Genomic DNA, 14,017 nt, shown 5'->3' with positions numbered 1-14,017 from the left:
ACAATCAACAGAGTAAAAAAACAACCAACAGAGTGGGAGAAAATATTTGCAAAATATACATCTGACAAAGGATTAATATCCAGAATATACAAGGAACTGAAACAATTTTACAACAAAAAAACCAAATAACCCAATTAAAAAATGGGCAAAGGAGCTGAACAGACATTTCTCAAAGGAAGATATATGAATGGCCAACAGACACATGAAAAAGTGCTCAATATCACTCAACATCTGGGAAATGCAAATCAAAACCACACTGAGATACCATCTCACTCCAGTTAGGATAGCTAACATCCAAAAGACTGAGAACGATAAGTGCTGGAGAGGTTGCAGAGAAAAAGGTACTCTTATTCACTGTTGGTGGGGCTGCAAAATGGTGCAGCCTTTATGGAAAATGATATGGAGGTCCCTCAAACAATTAAGGATAGATCTGCCATATTACGCAGTGATTCCACTGCTGGGAATATGCCCAGAGGAATGGAAATCATCATGCCAAAGGGATACCTGTACTCCAGTGTTTATTGCAGCTCTATATACAATAGCCAAGAGCTGGAACCAGCCCAAATGTCCATCATCGGATGAGTGGATAAGGGAACTGTGGTACATCTACACAATGGAATACTACTCTGCTATAAAAAAGAATGAGATACTACCATTTGCAACAACATGGATGTACTTTGAGAAAATTATATTAAGTGAAACAATTCAGGCACAGAAAGAGAAATACCACATGTTCTCACTTATTTGTGGGAGCTAAAAATTAATAAATAAGTAAACACACAAACAAATAAAGGGTGGGGGGAAGAAGACAGAATAACTACAAAAATTCCTAGAACTATTTAAGCCAAGTGCACAGATATGATGGGGGTGGGGGTGGATAGGAACAGGTAAAGGGGCATGAAAATCAAGTACAATGTATTTTGAGAAGTAAAATAAAATTAAATTAAATTAAAAAAAGAAAATAAAAATTAAAAAAAAAGGAAAAGAAAATTACCAGGCCCACAAAGATTCAGAAAAATGTGACTCATAATAATAATAATAAAAATCAATAGAAGAACCCAGAAATGATACTGTTGATACTATTAGTAGACAGAGATATCAAAAATCATGACTATATTCCATATGTTTGAGAGGAGAGAGCAATGTTAAACAGGTTAAGTTGAATCATCACAGATTTAGAATACTTTATATTTGGTAATTCCAGTATCTTAAGTTCTTGTTTTATCTAAGTATTTTATTTGCTATTTCCCTCAGCTCTCACTCATGGTATAGTTTCTTTTTGTGTTTGGTGAATTTTTATTTTGAGCTTGTCTTTTAGTAATATAATCTATCAGAATTTTGAGGATGTAAATTAGACTTGTTTTCCTCCAGAGTGTATTTGAATTTGCCGAATTTGTATCCTGGAGATACTTAATTTTTTGGAGGATCCTGATTTATTGTGAGAAACCCAGATTCAGCTTCCCCACTTTGCAGTATCCCCAGACTTAGTTTATTTTACCTTCTCAGTGTTCTTATGGGCCTTTGGCCCTTAAGTAACACCTAGATTTTTAATTTGCTTACTGGTACTTTTTAAATTTTAGCTTACTGTTTGTCCTGCTTCCTAACCCTTTTGTCATGCATGGAAATGTATGTTTCTTTTGTTTTCCCCATTTCCCATTATATTTACAGTACACAGCTCTGGCCAGGCACATTAGGTACCCAACAAATATGTCGTAAATGAACGTTTTTATTATGAAAGTTTTACAACCAAATTAACAATTTGCCATATGAGCTACTATCATAAATATAAAAACCTATAGTGTTTAAAATTATACTATTTTTCTAGTTTTTTTAAAGGTTGAAAGTCTAGATAAGGTAGAGAAAACTGTACTGTAAAAGAATTTATGGGAAATAACTATTATTAAATTTTTAATAAAAAGTTTTTAGTAGTCTGGTGCACTTTGCTCTCATTTCATAAAATGAAATTGATTTCTTTTTTTTTTTTAAGACTGGATGCTTTTTATTTCAACTGAAGTAAAAATACCTTTTTTAGTACTGATCTACTTTAGTCTACTTTACCTTGGGCTTAGAAAATTATTGGACAATTGTCCAAAGGGTTCTTACTCTGGGCTTGAAAGAAATGATAATCTATTGATTTGTTCTAACTCATCTTAAAGTACCTCAAAAGAGTCCTGGACTCTGCCTTAAAATTGTTGTGGGTCATTTCAATTATTTGCATCTCAGGTTCCTCATTTATGAAACAAAGTAGTTGAAGTAAATTATTCTGGGGTATTACTAGGGGTAAAAAGCAGAGCAACTGAAATTAACTTCTCTCTGCATTTGATACTACTGACCTATCATTTAAATTTCTATGTTTTGGATTTTTAATACCTTTATTTTGTGAATCTATAAATGGAATGGGCAGAGAGAGAACAGCAAGTTTGCAAGTACAAGACACTAATCTGAAAGACTTAGAGGGCTTGCGGAAAGCATTGAATGAAAGCCAAATTCAAGGAAAAAGGAAGACTCAGAGAGACCTGAATACATAGGTACAGATAATAGCAATTCTGGAAATGTGGGTAATAAATAAATACCTTTCATTTTCTTTTGAAATCCTGTTTTTTCCCATTAAGCAATAATAAGAAATTTAAGTTAGTTAAGCCTAAGGATAGTTTAATGGAAAGAGCCAAATTGTAATAGTAATATATAATATTTGGACACTCAATAAAATGGAAAGTTTATTACTGTTTTACTGAGTATAATTTATACCAATGTGTGTTTATTTAGTATATTCATATTTTACTAAAAATTTATTTTAATACACACACTTTTAAATTGACATTAGATCTGAAAACAGTATCATTTTTGCTTGGTTTCTAACCATGCTCTTATTTTCCTTTCTTTATAGAACCTCTTTTGAATTTCATGTTGTAATAATATTTTTAGTATTGTATGGGATTATATTTCAATTCTCAGTGTTTGATTTTCTGTCAAATTCAGTGAATAGCAAACATTTTATGAGTAAGCTCCTATTCCTAATAAGGGATAATAACCATCTGCTCTGTGTTTTTTAATTCTGATTATACACTGAAATAAGATTTGATCTGAATATTAATGGAATGGTGCCCTTGGGTACTAAAGTTTTATAATCTTATACTTATTATATAAAGCCATGTTTGTCTAACTAGAACATTTTTTTTCTCCCTAATGATATTCTGGTATATTGTTAAATAGTTTTCTTTGTTGATGTCTGATCCATGGAATAATTCTCTTATTTCAGATATTTTTATTCTCTTGCCATTTTTCTATTAGTAAACCTTAAACAAAAAAATCATATCATGTTTTTATAAACTATAAATTTATACAACTCTGTGATGAATATTTCATATACTTATTTTAGTCTTATTAGATGTGAATTTCAATTAATTTTTGAGTGCTATGGTCTAATTTTATTTTATCTTTTATTCTCTTACCCTGGCCATAAGAAATAGGGCTTACTTTTATTGTCAAGTATTCTAATATTTAAAATGTTAAATGTTAACTTGGCCTTTAAAGAATATCATCAATGTGCTACTTTAGGTTCATTTTACATGTCAGAGAGGCATAAATGACAGATAAAACATAAGGAGAAATACTTTTTTTTAGCAGGTAAGGTTAATATATTTTTTTACACTAATAGTCTCTTGAGTTAGCAGATTTTGAGCTAATCTCTTACTGACAAAACAAATCATACAATCCCAGAATTGGACTAGATCTTGCAAGTTATGTAATCACACCCTTCAGACTATACCTGGCAAGTGGCCATTCCTCCTTGTCTGCACTAAAAGGGACTTACTACCTCCCAAAAGAGTCCATCCTGTTACTCTTTCTCTTACTCCAATATACGAAATATTTAACAAGGAAGATGACTTCCTAGAGGAGATCATCTCTGACCTGCATTTCAAGGCCTACAGGAAGTACAGGAATTTGTTGAATAATGAGGAAGGAAGGAAGAGTATCCCAGGCAGAGGGTCCAGTGTGAGCATAGAAAACTGCAACCTGGTTCTTGTTGATGGCAACAGAGTAAAAGCCAGGGAGTGGTGAGAGAGGAGAGGTAAGGGTAGGTCACATCAAGTGATGCCATGTATACCACATTAAGGCTTGGATTTTATACTATGGGGGAATGATGATCATCGAAAGGTTTTAAGTAAAGGGGTGACATGACCACATTTGTATCTTAGATCTATTGGCTATGTGGAGGGTGGACTTAAGGTGGAAAAGGCTGAAGTAAGGAAGGTTAGTTAAAAGATTATTGCAATAGTCTCATCAAGAGACAGTGAGAACCTAAATTATGACAGAAGAGTATAGATGTAAGGACATAAAACAATAGGATTTTTGATTGAAATAGAAAGGTGTATAGGAAGAAAAAATCAAGAATGAATTCTACCTTGAGTTGTTTTGAATGTAAGATAATAAAGTCAGAAGTAGGAGTGGATTTAGGAATGGGAATGGTCAGGAAATAGGGGCATATTGTGTGTTGGGGCAAGGGGTGGGGGTTTTGAATTTGTTTTTGTATACTGTGTTTGATTTGCCAGTAGGACACATCCAGGAGGACAGTGGGTAGGTGACTATTCCTGAATTCCGAAGTTCAGGAGGAAAAGTCTCTGCTGGAGATACTGGGTGTTAAAACCAGGAGAGTGGATGAGATCATATAGTGTTATGATCAAGACAAAGAAATGAGGACAGACCATGGGGAGCGTTCTTCATTATGGCACAAGTGGAAGAAGAGATGCCTCAAGTGGTGACTTAGAATAATCAGGAAAATAGAAAAATAACAAGGCTCGTTTGGTGTTAGGGAAGCCAAGGAAGTAGAGTCTCAAAAGGGACAGAGTGAACAACTGCTATGTCAGATGAATCCACGATGTCTGGTAAGTTAAAGGTCAATGTATTTCTACTGGATTTGGCGGTGGTGGAAGTCATTAACATTTGCCGGAACAATTTCAGTAGAGACTTTTCATGGCAAGTAAGATCTCAGTGAGTGGGTGTGATGAAGATTACTCTTTCTTGAATCTGGATGAGAAGACAAGTAGAATGGATGGTAGATCAAGAACACAGAGTCAAATGAGCATTGTTTTTAGGACCCTTTTAAGAGGCTTAGAGGCAGAGGAAAAATAACGAAGAGAGAGGGAGAGATTGGATATACAAAGGAGAGAAAGGATGGCTGGAGCCAGGCCCCAAGAGAGGGGAGGGTGTGGTTTTAAACAGGCACAGGTGGGGTCTTTTTTGGGAGGAGTACTGCATCCTCTGGGGAAAAGGGAAGGAAGTAGGGATAGCAGTGAAGGTAGATGAGTGAGTGAATGTGAGTGGGAGGGAAGTTGAGAGAAATCCTGTTTGATGGCAGACTCCTTGAGGGTGGGACCAAGGTCATATTCTGAGAGTGAAAAAGGCTTAGTGGGAGCTTTGAAGTAAAATTTGAAATAGATGCTGGGGAGAATGAGAGAGAAAATTGATAAGGACAAGGAAAAGTGTCCATGCATTAATGTGCAGCACTGTGATAGCAGCTAAAGTTGAAGTCCATGATTATGCAGTGACTTATGAACCCAGCAGTATAGCTTTTTTTCCACAGCAGTTTACCAAAATTAGAGAAAGCACACTGGAGCTCTGAATCAGAGCTGGGGTTTTTCAGGGAAATGTAAATCAAATATAGAGTGCATGGGCAACAAGAGTGTTGCTGAAAAGAAAAGTCTGATAAAGTCTGATGAGTTTCTTGTTAAATAGGAGGGAATAGAATTCAGGAGCTGGCTAATAGATGGGAAGAAAATGGGGGGAGAGGTGCAGCTAAAAGAAGGAAGGGCTCCCTAGGGCTCGGAGGGCAGGTGTGATAGGAGCCAGATCTAGAAAGATAGAATTCCAGACAGTGGAATATTGTTTCTTCTTTTGTTTGTGTGTCCCTTCATCTTTCATCCATTGGACAAATATTTATTTAATACATGCTATGTTCCAGGTACCATACCGTGGGGACACAGTGATAAAGAAGACAAATATGGTCCACACTATGCTGTGGTTTATAGGCAGGTGTGGTACACACACAGCAGACACTAAATAATACAAAGTGTTGAGCCTTGGGTCTTCTGAGGTTGAGCATTCTGAGCAATGGCAATGCTTCATTGCCGGCCAGGTGGGTTTTCTCCATATTTTACTTGTAGAATTTTTCTTTTGGTGGACTTGAGGGAAGGTCTTAATTTTTCTTCTAGAATCTTCCCATCAGTATTTCATTCAATAAAAATATTTTATTATCCATTCTGCTGGGAACTAGGGATATAAAGAAAGGTAAAGGAAAAAAAAGACTTCACTTGGGCCATTTAAGCCCTGTTTTTTCTTTCCTGCTCTGGGCCTTTGCTCCATCCGTCATATTGTATCTTGTAAGATAATGCTAGCTGCAGTAATAAAAATCTCCAAAATATATAATGGCTGCAGACCAATTGGGTTTCTCACTCACATAAAGCCTAAAACATGGCAGGCACCACTGTTCCAAGCAGTGATTCAAAGACCCAGGGGCCATACATCTTACGGCTCTACCTTCTTCAACACCATGTTTGCAAATCTCAACTTGCATTTGAGGATCAAGGTGGTGTTAGGGAACTAATTTTATCTGGTTCTAGGAGTGGAGCATGTGACATAGGCTTAGCTAATCATTGCTTTTCATAACTCTGGCTTTGGTGATGGTTTAGGACCCACCCAGCCCAAAGATGTTGGGTGCATATATACATTTAAAATTGTCATATCTTCCTGGTGAATTAACTATCTTTTGACTCCGACAAACTAAATATACCCTTTAAATAACTGCAGGGTCCATTTATTTCTAATATATATGGATGGCCAAATCATATACAGAAGATTTTGGTGCAGAAGACTTACTGGATAAAAGTGTTAAGTTTTGAGTCCTCTTGAGGAAAATATTCCTTCATTTGTCCTTTTATATTTCTGGTCAGGGTCTCATGTATAATGTCACATTTTTTTCTCTCTATTAAATTAATCTTGCTTTGAGTTTACCTTTCCAAGGTGAGAATGGCATACAATATTAATAATTTTTCAGATCACCTTTTCTTTACAGAAATTTACAGGCATCTTGAAAATAAATCCTTCAGTTTGTATTTACCTCTCCAGCCCTTCTCCTAATGCTGCTCAGGTAATGATCTTTTACTGCCTCTCTGGCATATGATTCTAAAGTGGCCGGGATCTACTGAGGTCATTGTGCTCCTAGTGGAGGTGAGTGGCTGCCCTGCTGGCCCCATTCCCTTGGGGTTAGCTCATGTTGACAGCCTGGACTTCTAAAGCCATGAGTGTGATACCTTGTACATATATTCATCCTGAGATGAACTCTGATACCTTGGAGGTCTGAATCCTTGTATCCTCTGTGAACATAGAAGTCCTTGCTCTATTCGATCTCCCACTTCAATAAATTCCCAGGAGTAGGGCTACCTCCGTCTCTTACCCAGAGGTACAAGCGCTTCTACTCCTTGTGGTTTTATACTCCAACAATGAGCTAGCAGAAAAAGAAATCAAGAAAACAAGCCCATTTACAATAGCTACCAAAAAATAACATACCTGGGAATAAATTTAGCCAAGGGTGTGAATGATCCCTACAACAAGAACTATGAATCACTGCTGAAAGAAATTAAAGAGGACACAAGAAAGATGGAAAGACATTCCATGCGCTTGGATTGGAAGAATTAACATTGTGAAAATGTCCATAGTATCCTCTGAGATTATTTATTTCTTCACGCAGGTCTCTTTGGGAGAACCACTCCTAAAGGAAAGGGACCCAAAACTATTGATAGAAGTCTGGCAGTGAGGCAGAAAGGAAATGTTCCTTTCCATCTTTTGCTGTTGAGAACATAGCAACAAAAAAGCCGAGAAACCAAGTAATTCCCCTATAATTCTTCCTCTTGCACTTGTCTACCTCTATCTTCCACAGCATATGTGAGTTTATCTTATAGTTTTTAATATGCTCTTAGTTCATTAATCTTGTTAGAATTTCTGACATCTTAGTGGTTCTAAACCTAATGTATTTCCAGGAAAAATTTTGAAGTTCTAGGCCACATTTCAGTTGACCTTAGCTGGTATTCATAACTGTCAATCCCTGTGCCCTCCCGCCCTCACCTTTACCATACGTATAGGTTTGTGTATCACCTAAATGTTTCTGATTGTTCTAAACTATATTCCAATTACCTTGACCATATCAAAGGTGATGGTCTGTATAGGCCCAGATAGATTTTATTAATAAGATGGATATACATTCAGATTTACAAATATATCTATGATTAAAATAAAAATCGTTTTCAATGTTGTTAGAACTGTGCCTCTCTTTGTGATGTCTTTTACTTCTGTTGACCTGTAAGGACTGTTTTTACTCTCTAATCTCCTGAAACTCCTCGAAAGAAAAATGTTATAAAATTCTGAATTCTGTGACCTATAGGAAAGGTGGCATATAATTTATTCTATAAAGAAGTACATTTAATAAAGGAAGGGGTCACTATTAATAATTATGCCAGGACAACAGTTATAAACCACTACTGTCCCAGGCAAACCACATGTATGGTCACCCTAGAGGGCCGAGACAGTATATTTTCGTATGATGTCCTAGGATAGGTCCAAGGTTCTTGGTTTGATTAGCTTGCATGGAAACATCATTTGTGAGAGCAGTCTGTGTGTACACATTTCTAGCATTAGATGGTCACTCACTAAGTTAACCTTGAAGTGGCTTATGAGAAATTTTTATAATGTTTTTTGACTCAACGCTTGGCTCACACCAATTCTGGCCTTAATATATTGCAGCACTTTTATTGTCCTCCTCAAGTGAATTTCAAGCCACATTAACCTGTCGTTTTGTTCTAATAACTCTAATGGCTGAAATTTGTGCCCGACAATGAGCTTGGCCGTGACAGCATAAATGGTACTGTCACTTTCTCTTTTTTCTAATTTTGTAGTATTTCAACCAGTGTACAGTTAATTCACAATCTTTTATTTGCAAAGCGCTCTTAAATCACCAGCATTATTATTTGACTTTTAAAGTACATTTGTTAGTGCATTTTTTGACATATGCATATATTAAGAAATTCACATTTAAATCTTAAAATAGCTCTAATCGCCAGTCTTTGAAGTCCTTCAATGTCAACTGCTGAATTGAATAAATAGGTCTTGGTTTGAAGCTGAAAGGACTTGCTGCTACCAAAGGGACCCCTGAACAAAGAGATCCAGTGAGTCTAAAATAAGGTTACATTTCCATTAAATACCAAATGATGATTGACTCTGAGCTCTCTCCTGCCGTGCTCACAGCTCTATTGCCAGCACCTAGAACCATGTCTGGCATGTAATAGGCACACATTAAATATTTGTTCAGTGAATGAATAAATATTCTTTAATGTTTGCTTTAAGATATTTATAGCATGTGTTTTTACTTTCAAGCATTCTGTGCTTAATATCTGTTTGTGATATTACTGTCAATATTTTGTGTGGAGGCTTGAACATAATTATTAGTTCAGTTAATCAACAAGTTCTGTAATGTGGTAACTTTCAGCGTTAGTATCATTTGTTTCAGTAGTTTTTTTCACATTCTTCTTTTAGTTATACAGTCATACACACTCCCTGACTTTCAGGTTTGCCCTTTACTTCTCTTGTATAGGGCAACAAAGCAGGTGATATAACCAATTTTTTTTTGCTCCATCCAAAGTTTTGGCTAGGGTGATGTTTCTGTTAGCCTGATTTCCAAATGAAATCTAAAGTGCTATTTTGATTAAAGTGAGATAGTGAGAGATAAAGGAAATTTTCATAGTTAAATCTTTAAAAATTTTTTAGCATTTACTTATACGTATTTGTGGGGTACAGTGTGTTGTTTCAGTACATGCATATGCTGCACAATGATTCCATAGTTAAAAGATTATTTCTTCCTGTGCTCAGTAAGCTATGTGAGAGATACTGTCTGTTCCTAGAGAGAGAATTTCCAGGTGGAAATATATATGCATATATGTATTCTAACTTTGATGTATTATTTTTTAAAAAAGGAAATATTTTCTCTAGCAAGACATTCTATTGTAAGATTTCAGGTCCACCCTATTTTAATTGTACTTTCTATATATACATTATCTCCCTTATCATTATTTAGATATACTTTCTAAGGAATGGAGATAAATATAATGGAGAAAATTTGCCTTGGGAAAAGCCACGGTGGTCTATGCTCACTTTTTTCATGTTCCCATGGTTTTCATCTTTCTCACCTTTCAGGTCCCTTCTTCACCATAAATCAAAACATTTCTCTGGACTAATTCTGATATTATTAAGTTTTGCTTTAGTGTTCTTCTTAATATATTGATCCTCCTTAAAGTATTTACATTTTAACATTCTGTCTAATTTTAGCATTTGTAAATGGAATTTTAGGTATCAGGGTTGTAATTATGTTTTGCCAGGAGCCACATGAAGCTCCATAACACACATACACGCCCCCCTCCAGCCTCCATGCACCTACGCATGGCCTGCACGTGGGTACAAACTATTTTAGCTAAGAGTGAGGCTAAGCTGTCTGTGTCTTATGATGGAGACTTTATTTTTTTCTCTTGGGTTTTAATGTACCTGAAATAATTGGATCTTCCTATAAGTAAAATTGGCCTTGGTTTAAACATTTGGGCAGTATTGGGAATGGATTTGTGGATGCAAAAGGAAATGATATGGAATTTATGCAACTTCTTTACCACTTGCCTCCAGTATGAACCAAACACATATTTGTAGAATAAAAACTATCAGGAAGTAGTGCTCCAATTCATCTTGTTTTCATGCTGGTGTAATGAACGATCTCTGTATACTTGCTTCTCACATTAGTAATATTTGCTCTAGGATGAAATGTAATATGAGGATGGTCTTGGACTTTACTTGTGATCATTTACTTAAAAAAGAGCAAAAAGGATATTATACAATGGTTTCACCCATAAGTCAGTCCTACTGCAAAATCCTAAAAATATAGTGAGATAATAGATATTCAGTAAAATGAAGCAAAGATGTGGAATTTTGAGTTACGTTGCCCATTGATTTCTAATAACATTTATATTTCAGGTCAGTTGCTCCGGTTAAAAATGTTTCGAGAGGACCATGGGTCATGGATGACAATGTTCTTCAGCACAATTCTCTTTCTCTTCATCTTTTCTCACATATACAACACGATTCTTCTAATGGATGGGACCATGGGGTAGGTTATCTTTCCCCTTTCTTCTGTGGTGAGTGTTACGTTTGAAACTCATAAGAATTCAAGGAGAATTTTTTAGTTTGTAGTAGTCTAAATCTTCCTTACAAATATTCTACCCTAAATAGGGATAATTTGTGCATTTCTCTTACTTAAGACACTTAAGATCGTTTTTTTTCCAAGGAAAGTGTCACATTTTACAATACTTAGATTTTGTTCCTTATTCTTTAGGACTTTTCTATGGGGTATTTTGAGGGCAGGTACTAATCTCATTATAGTGACAGAAAGTATGAGAATCAGTAAATCTTACTGACTTGCTTATATTCACATAATCAGTAGAGCAGGGCTAAGATAAATGTGTCCAGGTTTGCAATTCAATTACTCTACAGTGCCTGGCTAAATAAAAGTGTTTGATACTGGTGACATTTTTTCTTGGCAATCCCGACAGGGAGACCTTTGTTACAAATGGCTTGTTTTAAAAATGGGCCACCCTGTATTAAATCCAGGGCTGTGATCCATACTTATTAAATCACCATGGCATGAAGATGTGCTAACAAGTAAATTGTATTTTCTTTTTCTTTTTTACTTTCCCCAATTCTTTCTTGTACGAATAATGATACAATGAAGCACAAGGATTGGTCTTTCAGTATAATTTCCTTTTGGTTTGCTCTCAGTAAGTTTTAAGGGCAGAAGATACAGAGATTGGCTTAGCCTACAGCATTAAGAATTAGATTAGTGACAGTAATAAACCACCTTAAATATTTGTTGTGCACTGATCTACCGTCTCCATTAGATCAGAAAGCTAGGTGATATCCTTTTCTTTTAAATATAAGGTGGGCAAGATTGTCATTCAGTTCTTTAGTGTGCAATTGTTTTGATGTTATGTGTAGATTTGGCCACCTCTGTTCATTGCTGAGAGGGAAGCTCATTTAAAATTTTATTGTTTTTTCCCATCAATAAAGAAGATGAATAGTAAAGGGAAAGCAGATATTTCACAATGTTTATACTTTAGTCCATACTAAATGTTCAGGGTTTAGAGAGTTATTAAACTGCTTTGTGTAGAATTATTTTTTGGTCTTAGAATGATGCCATTCCTACCAGGTCTAATTTTAAATGGTGGAGTTACATACTGTAATCTGTGGTTAGTCAGATATGCCGCTGCCTTAGAGCAGAGCCTGTAATCCCTGAGTGGGTAATGATAGGATTAGCTAACACAACCAAAGTTCTCTTCGGGAGGTTTTGTGCACTCAGGCCACTAGGACCAGAAGGGGAAGGGACCCATGTACAAATTATATTTTTTAAGATGCTTCTGGAAATAATACATTATATAGTATATAAAATATGTACTTTGCTCAGAAGCTGACTTTTCATCTAATTCTTTTTTTTTTTTTAATGAAGCTAATAAGGTCTGTGCTAACCAGACAAGCTTATTATGAGGAAAGAAGCAGATTTAAAGGCAATAAATTAAATGTGATAAAAGATAATCCCTTGCACACTGGAAAGCACTCAATAGCTAATAATAAAAATAATCTTAGTGAGAGCTAAGTTATTCGGCACTTAGTATCAGACACCAATTGTCTTGATTAAAACTCACAATGACCCTATGCAATAAGTATTTTTATTATCTTCATTTTACAGGTCAAGAAACTGAGGCCTAGAAAGGTTTTGCTACTTGTATGAGGTTACATTCCAAGTAAATTTCCATTTTAAACAATAATAGGGAGGGAATTGAATTAGTGAGGAGTGAATTCTAGTAATTTAGCCAACTGAAAGGCTGGCACAGACCTGATTGATAATTGATCCTGTCACTCATTGACCATATGCCTATTATCCTTTCTCTGTATTTTTATCATTCAAGCTGATTTGAAAATTGAAAGAAGGAGTTATGTGCAGAACAAGAGAATAGTTCATCTAGAATTTATGTGTACTATAACTAAAATTGAAAGTGGTTCTCAGTTATTCTCAGACTAAATGCAGTATTACAGATTCTTATGTAACTGTCGAACTGATTTTTGTTGGAAAAGGATTTTTTACTGAGAGGATGTCTTAAAGATGCCATATATTTTTTTTAAATCCAAAGCAAGGAGCAAATGGTTTACAGATAAAAATTAAATCTCAATTTGTAAAATATATATTACCAACTTTTATGATATACTTCATTTGAACTAGTGAACCCTTCAAAGTAGAACTATACACTTGGAGGAAAATCAGTTCTCAGAGCAGATGAATACAACGGTGCTTTTGGGGTTCTCCAGAAGACACCATGTTATCTGAGGCATTTCTTCATCCTATGTAGGGTGGGGAATGATGGAGCCAGAGGGTGTGGAAAGGACAATGAGCATATTGACATCACAGTTGACTGTTTTTATATCAGAGGACTGCTAGTGGTGGAGGGGAATTCAGGATTCTTTATGCTGAGTCTGATTTGCATTGGGGATTTCAATGTGGACCTTGTTTATGGATCTCTCTACGAATATTGGCTTAGACCATTCCCAAAAGGGTTTCAAGAATTTTCTGTGATGGTAAGATCTGTGTTCATGTATTTTAGGACTCCTTTTCAAATGGAAAGGCTTTAGGGCTGGCATGAGTGGTGAGTGGTTGTAGGGTTTTTGAGAGGAAGAAAAGAGTTTCCCTACACTGCTCTGGTTTTTTGTCATCGTTGTTGTTGCCAATGTTAGGATTGGTTGCAACTTTAGGCTTAGCTGGAGTCCCATGATCCCTTGTTACAGACAACAAAATCCCTATGGTTATGTAGACCAGAACCTCAGGAGTTTTGGAGTAGAACAGACTTGATAAGAGTCAAGTTGCCCAGCTCCTGTTTTTCTC

The 14,017-nt window shown here is 35.7% G+C and overlaps 1 protein-coding gene across 1 annotated transcript in view; it reads left to right on the top strand.

The window, feature by feature from the left end:
• Positions 1-11,201, top strand: part of TMEM117 (transmembrane protein 117) — an 84,600-nt gene extending 73,399 nt beyond the window's left edge. The window contains exon 2 of the mRNA XM_008579145.1: positions 11,065-11,201. Within this exon, the coding sequence (XP_008577367.1) occupies positions 11,065-11,201 (137 nt within the window). The remainder of the gene's footprint in view (positions 1-11,064) is intronic.
• Positions 11,202-14,017: the final 2,816 nt, after the last annotated feature.

This window comes from Galeopterus variegatus, unplaced genomic scaffold, assembly GCF_000696425.1.
Source record: "Galeopterus variegatus unplaced genomic scaffold, G_variegatus-3.0.2 Scaffold1822, whole genome shotgun sequence".
NCBI classification, from domain to species: Eukaryota; Metazoa; Chordata; class Mammalia; order Dermoptera; family Cynocephalidae; genus Galeopterus; species Galeopterus variegatus.
Note: the sequence above shows the minus strand (reverse complement) of the source record. Positions and strands in the feature narration are given on the sequence as shown.